The 7,001-nt window shown below is 35.9% G+C and overlaps 1 protein-coding gene across 2 annotated transcripts; it reads left to right on the top strand.

Annotated features, from left to right (window-relative positions):
* Positions 1-3,990: 3,990 nt before the first annotated feature.
* LOC137946006 (two-component response regulator ORR3-like) lies at positions 3,991-6,754 on the top strand. Of its 2 annotated transcripts, none has more exons than XM_068792145.1 (5): positions 3,991-4,340; positions 4,882-4,967; positions 5,474-5,563; positions 5,664-5,734; positions 6,097-6,754. In XM_068792145.1, exons 1-5 carry the CDS (start codon positions 4,241-4,243, stop codon positions 6,293-6,295), a joined length of 546 nt encoding a protein of 181 aa, XP_068648246.1. In that variant the 5' UTR covers positions 3,991-4,240; the 3' UTR covers positions 6,296-6,754. The 2 variants fall into 2 exon arrangements, with proteins under 2 accessions (XP_068648246.1, XP_068648247.1); XM_068792146.1 differs by having other exon boundaries at positions 3,995-4,340; positions 5,486-5,563.
* Positions 6,755-7,001: the final 247 nt, after the last annotated feature.

Below are 7,001 nucleotides of genomic sequence, written 5' to 3'. Positions count from 1 at the left end.
CCCAAATCTTAGATTTGATCCTTGAGGGACCCATCCTTTGTAGCCATGATCTACTATAGGTTATGGTCCAAATATGCCAAAGAGTAATCCCTATGCTCAACTTGTTGCACCATGACAATTCAAGAATTTTGGCTTGATCTGGCCACTTATCAAGGCCTACAACAATGAATGTTCAATTTCTTATACCTACAAGTAGGGGTGGCATCGAGCCGAGCCGAGCCCGAACCTGCTTATGTTCGAGCCGAACTTGATTTAAATATTTCAAGCAGAGCTTCGAGCCGAGCCTCGTCTCGAACCTAAAATTGTTATCGAGCTCGAGCCCAACGAGTTCGAGCCGAGCTTCGAGCCGAGCTCGAGCCTCAACATACATTTAAAAATTTTTAAAAAATATATATCAAATAAAATATATATAAAATTATGCATACATTTTACATAAAATTGGGCATGGCCTCTACATAAAATTTGGCATAACTTATATATATATATATATAATACGTGTATAAGATTGGGCATAACCTCTACTTAAAATTGAGCATAATCTATATATATAATACTTGTATAAAATTCGGCATGACCTCTACTTAAAATTGGGCATAATCAATATACATAATACCTGCATAAACACTTCATAAACACTCCATAAAATTGTCTATACATTCCATAAACACTCCATGAAATTGTTTATACACTCCATAAAATAGTCTAAACACTCCATACACTTCATAAGATTATAAATAAACTCCACACAATAATCAAACACAACAAAATTAAATGAAAAATCACTATCAATTTACAATCACCCAAATAAAAACTATAAATCCTTTAAATAAAATCCTATTACTATTACAGACTTACTAGAAAATTACCAGAAATATTTTAAATTTTTCTTAGGAAAGTTAAATGGACCTCTTATTGCCTTTTCTAAAGAAAGAAATAAAAATTAATAATTAATCTAATTTATTATTATACTTATCGATAAATTTTTAATCACATAAAATGTCAAACACAAAATTGCTATGAAAATTACCTCATGCTCAAATTATTATATCATTAAATGTCAAATACTTAATCAAAACTTTTCTATATGGTTTTCTAACCCATCTCGGCAAGAAAATCTTACTTAGAAAATTATATGATTTTTTAAAAAGAATTTATAATTAGAAAAATATTTTTAAAAAAATGAGGCACTAATGGTCCCTATATTTCTACTAAAAATGTCTTTTCAACATTTATTGAAAAAACCACTAATAGTCTCTAGAAACGTATTTCTACTAAAATATCTTTTCAATTTCTTTAAAAGCCATGAGAAAGGGACAAAGAGTTTTTTTTTCCTTGTTTATTTCTCGCACGTAGGGGTGGCTTTGAATAAATTATATATAAAATTATGCATACATTTTTAAAAAATATAATGATAGGGGAGGTTCAGGATTGAATTTCAATAATGGATTAAAATGCACCAATATTAATACTTTTTACTCCAATTGTTGTCTAGCTTGTTTTGTAATTTTTGAATTTGGCCATAATTTATTATGGCCTCCTTAGTGCCCCTAGATGAAAACTTATATTTTGGGAAAAACTAAAAATATTTTTCCTATGATACATATTCCAAAAAAAACCTTTAAATAAAATCTTATTACTATTAGTGACTTATTAGAAAATTACAAGAAATATTTTAAAATTTTCTTAGGAGAGTTAAATGGACCTTTTATTGTCTCCTCTAGGGAAATAAATAAAAATTAATAACCAATCTAATATATTATTATACTTATCGATAAATTTTTAATTAAATAAAATATCAAACACAAAATTGCAATGAAAATTGCTTCATGCTAAAAGTATTACAACATCAACTGTTAAGTACTTATTCAAAAATTTTCTATATAGTTTTCTACCCCATCTTGGTATGAAAATCTTACTTAGAAAATTACATGATTTTTAATAAAAAAATTCAATTATAAAAATGTTTAAAAAAACATGAGACACTAATAGTTTATAGAAACTTATTTCTATAAAATTTATTTTTAATTTTTTCCAGAGGAAAAAGTTTTTTTTTTTTTTTTTTACTTTATGATCTCGCATGTGCGAGATCATCTTCGCGCGAGGGAGGGGAGATTATTTCTACCCTAATTTCTCCCCTGAACTTAGGCTCTGGTTTTCCGTTGAGACGACGCGGAGGGAAAGGGGTTATGACGTCGGGGAGGACCTATCGTTGGGGATGACGACTGCGACAGAGGCGGCGACGACGGAAATAGAGGCGATGACGAAGAGATGAAGAAATTGAACGGATGGCCACAGAGGCTGCCGGCGAGCAGTTGCGACGGCGGTAGAGACTGCCGGTGAACAGCTGCAACGCCGACAACAACCGACAAGAGGGGTCGGCGATGACGAGGGGAGGAAAAATTTTCCCCCCTAGCTCTTGATCCCGCTCCCCTGCTCGCTCGCGGTCCCGATACCGATCCGACTCACTTCGAGCCGGCTCGCAAGCCGACGAACCGAACCTGGCTTCGGTCGAGCTCGACTCGTTAAGGTAAACGAGCCGATTTCGGTGCTCGAGCTTGATAGATAACGAATCGAACCGAGCTGGAACCGAGCCGCTTGCAAACCGGCTCGGTTCGAAGCCACCCCTACCTACAAGTACCATACGAGGCTATACTTCGACTGGGTGGGCAACTTCTTTGGGAAAATTTGTACTTAGCTTTTACATGATTGGAAAACTTTAGATGTAATCTTGAACATAGCATGAATAGTTAATTTTGAAGTCTACAAGGTTGGAAACCAAACCTTGTCGCTGACTATTTTTGAACCCTACTACTCAATTGTACCTCCTCTTAAAAGTCCTTTTCTATCATGGCTCACTGCTTATTATATATATAATATATTTTATGAAAAATATGCCGATTTTAAGATAATTTACTTTAAAAAAATTATTTCACATTTTTTAAAAAGAGAATGAAATAAGTGTTATTTTGTTTGATAGCCAAACCTTATTCTTTGCTTCATATACCAAGGAAGAAATTATTTTATAAATAATGTATACCTTTTTTGAAAATTATAAAAATAATATAAACATTCGGATTGGAAAAATAGTATGACTAAAAATGGATCCATGTATCATTCAAATCCGATCTGAATCTCAATCCGAAATTTCAGACTAATGTTTGAGATCCCGATGCAATATAAGTTAATTGAAAATTTGATTCGATATCCAACTCAATTCCTGATCCAAACAAGAACTACTAAATTTAAATCTAGCAAAAATCTCATCAAATTTGATAATATTATGTAGTAACTTTTTTGTTTAGTATTTTTCATATGAATAGATAGAAGAAATATGTGGTAATATTGTAAATTTTTACCATTTTGTTACTTTTTGTTTCAGATTTTTGAATATTTTATCTAATTTTTAGATTTCAGATATTTGGATACTCATAAAATGTAAATGGAGTGCATCCGGATCCCACTATGTTTAGTCTGAAAAAAGCAATGTGATCACCCTGGTTGCTCAAGTCCAAAGTCCAAGGCGTGTCTTGGACTCGAGACAAAAGCAATCATTTACCTCCGATTTAACTCGCTTGAGTCACAACACAAAAGGAGGCATTCTACCTTCGATATAAATCGGCCGAGTCGCGAGCCTGAAAAACACATCGTCCTCATTCCTGTGTCCCGACCACTCACTCATACGTCTTTGTCTTTCCTTTATGGCGTCTCCTGGTTTGGTGAATATTATATCGGACTGGCTTCCCCATTCTCACTTGTCATCTCTTGATACATTGTTTCGAAGTCCTGTTGCTTTCGATCGGTCGATCCCGGTAAAGATGGAAGACGAAGTCGAAATGGCAGGCCGGAGATGAACAACCCTAGGCCGGAGATGAACAACCCTAGGCGTCTCGTTTCGTTACGAAACGCCAGCAAATTCTCACGACATGGGACGCAACAAAACGACGTGATTATAAGTCAATCCAGATTCCCGACAAGCAAATCTTAAAGGGATTCCGTTATTTACGGTCAGAACAAACAGAGACACTTATACCCAGAACGCTTTTCGCCACCTTTGTCACGGGAGTGACTTAAACGTCGAGCGTTTCCTTTCTGTAGCTTAAACTTTAAAGGACACTGCTTGGATTTTATTCTCAGGGGCAGATCAGCGCGTGGGAGACGGAGGTGCCATTTTTAGTTTTTATGCTTTAAAGAGGTCCGCACTTGTGGTACTGGACGACAAATTCGAAATAGGAGGAGGGAGATGGGAGAGGGGCCGAGGATTCACGTTTTGGTGGTGGATGATTGCGTCCTTGATCGGAAAATTGTTGAGAAGCTTTTACTGAAAATTGGGGTCTTCAAAGGTGAGCGGAGTATCTGTTTTTGGGGATCCTCACTTAGTTTTCATGTGTCTGTATTTACTTTTATAAAATTGTTTTGTGAATAGTCAGTCATGTTGAGTTGAACAGGTGAGTTCTTTGTTGAGACATGGTATTTTTATGAGTCATGGAGATCTTGTTCTGACTGCTTCAGCTGTAACTTCTGTGTTTTAATGAAATGGTTTCTAGCTCGAGCTGGTAGAATTTGCAATGGCCATGTTTCAGTATTCAGAGCTTTGGATTGTTTATTGATCTCATTATACGAATTGCCGTTTTCTGGGTGTTTGTGGATATATGATTTTCCTGTTCTTGATATTTCTTGAGCATGGTTTCGTTAAGTTTAGCTTCGTTCTTCCAACTCTTTGAGTTTCTTTCTTGGTTTCTGTTCCCTTTTATTGCAAGCGGGCCAATTCTGAATATTTCGATGTGCTCAATGTATTTGATGTCTTCATTGTTCTGCGAACAATAAATCTTCTGTGGAACTTACTTGTTTGGAAGACCCTCATAAAATTTTATTTCATTTTAGTTACTACTGCTGATAGTGGGGAGAAGGCTCTGGAGGTTCTTGGCTTGAATGAAGATGAACAGAAGATTGAGTTTCCTAGTGTTGATGTGAGTTATTTTGAAGCTTTCCTATCTTAAATATCATCTTTCTATCTCCTAGCACCCGATGAGTTACTCAAAGTTTACTGTATTTGATGACACAAGGGCCTCGAATTTCTCAACCGTTCGTTGTTCAGATATTATCTTAAAGCTTGCAGGAAATGGAGATAGGATGTTCATCAAGTTTTATAGATTCTTCCTCACAATATATCTAGCCCCTTCATAGATTCGGCCTGGTGGTGCAGCAGAAGGAAAATACCAACCTACTGCGGCATACTTGTTCACTGTGTCTGTTAGAATCCATAAGTTGAAGTTTAGATGCAGCTTTATGAAGTTAGTTTTCGCTTATCGTGTTTGGCAATTTGTAATTCTCAACATTTTCTAAACAAAGCAGATAAATGGGGAAGGAAGAAGTTGTATGAAAATCTTAAGCATAATATGAATAAGAAAAAAACAAAAAGAGCTATTTCCCCTTTTTTTTTTGTCAAGATGTTTCCTGTTAAAATAAGTTAAAGTGTGCTCTGCAGGACTCCATAATCAACATTATCCTGACGGACTACTGCATGCCTGGAATGAATGGATATGACCTTCTCAGAGCTGTCAAAGTACGTGTAACTTCAATATGCTGTCTTTTGATATGGTGCTTACTTGATTCGTCATCGGTCTATTAATTGAACCTTAAGTAAATTTTTTGTAAAATCACAGGAACACAAAATACTGCAATCCATTCCTGTGGTGTTGATGTCGTCTGAAAATGATCCGCTGAAAATTAGCAGGTACTGTTGTTCTCGACTACATATTTTCTTTTTGTTAATTTGCAAATGGTCAAAGAGCATACTCCAGGAAATCTGGATTGATGTTTCACAGTCATTAAGACATAAGAGAGAAAAAATAAGCTTTTGGTAGGAATTGCTGTATGAGTGTTTGCATTTGACGATATCGCAGTTCTGTGCCTGCAAAATCTTCTTGCGATGACTATATTATCTGGGGAGAGCTAAACAATGAACTACAAGTACTTGTTTAACACACAAAATCACAGATAATGAAGATAACAAATGTTTATGTTAGTTCCATGGATGTGATAACTTTCAGCTTACAAGCCCATGCTTAGTGAAGACGTGGGTTGTCTACTCTGCAGGTGCCGAGATATAGGAGCAGAAGATTTCATCCTGAAGCCTCTCCTTCTTGAAGACATTCAAAAATTGAGAGACTATGTAGGATCAACAGCAACACCAACATCCAAAATCGGCAGTAAGAGGAAAATGACACTTGAAATCATGACTGAGAGTAATGAATCAGAGAGACGGCCTCATATGGCTGGACTTGCAGTAGCTTAAGTTTATCTCCTTGGGGCCAACTTCTGTGGTTTTCTCTGTATGAAAAATGTCTTTTTAAAGCTTCTTCCTGTCGATTTCTGTGTGAATGCTCACCAGTGATCTTTTTTTATAACTTTCGGTCGGTGGGGTTTTGTATGTTTTGGATGATGGGGTTTCTTTTTCTTATTTGTTTCTCTGAGGGGAGGGATTGTGGATGTTCTGTTGGTCTGCTGTGTGCCTCAGGCCTTGTGAATGATAGTCTCTGTATTTCTGTTTAATCTTACAAGCCTTCTCTCAAAGATCTATCGAAGGTACCCTAATACTGACCAGTCAGCCATATCTGAGCACAGTATGGATCTGTAATTCTGTGTCCATACTGTATCTAACAAGAATGGGTATTTGGTGAACTCAACTTCGATCTCCCTGTTGTAATATTTGTAATGTTTTCAATATATGTTACGCCTTGCATGTTATATGTTATCTGATGACTGTAATATCCCGTTAAATGCTCGATGTATCAGATGTTTACGCCTGAATATAATGTAGGTATGCCTGCCCCTGGTATCCAATATCAATCCTCTTATGGTTTTTTTTAGTATTTTCGGGCAACAATGAAAACAAGAGGACGAATGATGCAGAGCACATTCTTTAAACAAAACTTTACCTTGTAAGTGTATTCTCAATGGGGCTAAACAGACAATAAGAATAAACGAAGTTGGTGAGGAGA

This window comes from Aristolochia californica, unplaced genomic scaffold (assembly GCF_029961685.1).
Source record: "Aristolochia californica isolate CCGP_79_NKW_82.1479 unplaced genomic scaffold, dmAriCali1.0.hap1 SCAF_12, whole genome shotgun sequence".
Classification (NCBI taxonomy): domain Eukaryota; kingdom Viridiplantae; phylum Streptophyta; class Magnoliopsida; order Piperales; family Aristolochiaceae; genus Aristolochia; species Aristolochia californica.
This window is presented reverse-complemented; position numbering and strand designations above follow the sequence as displayed.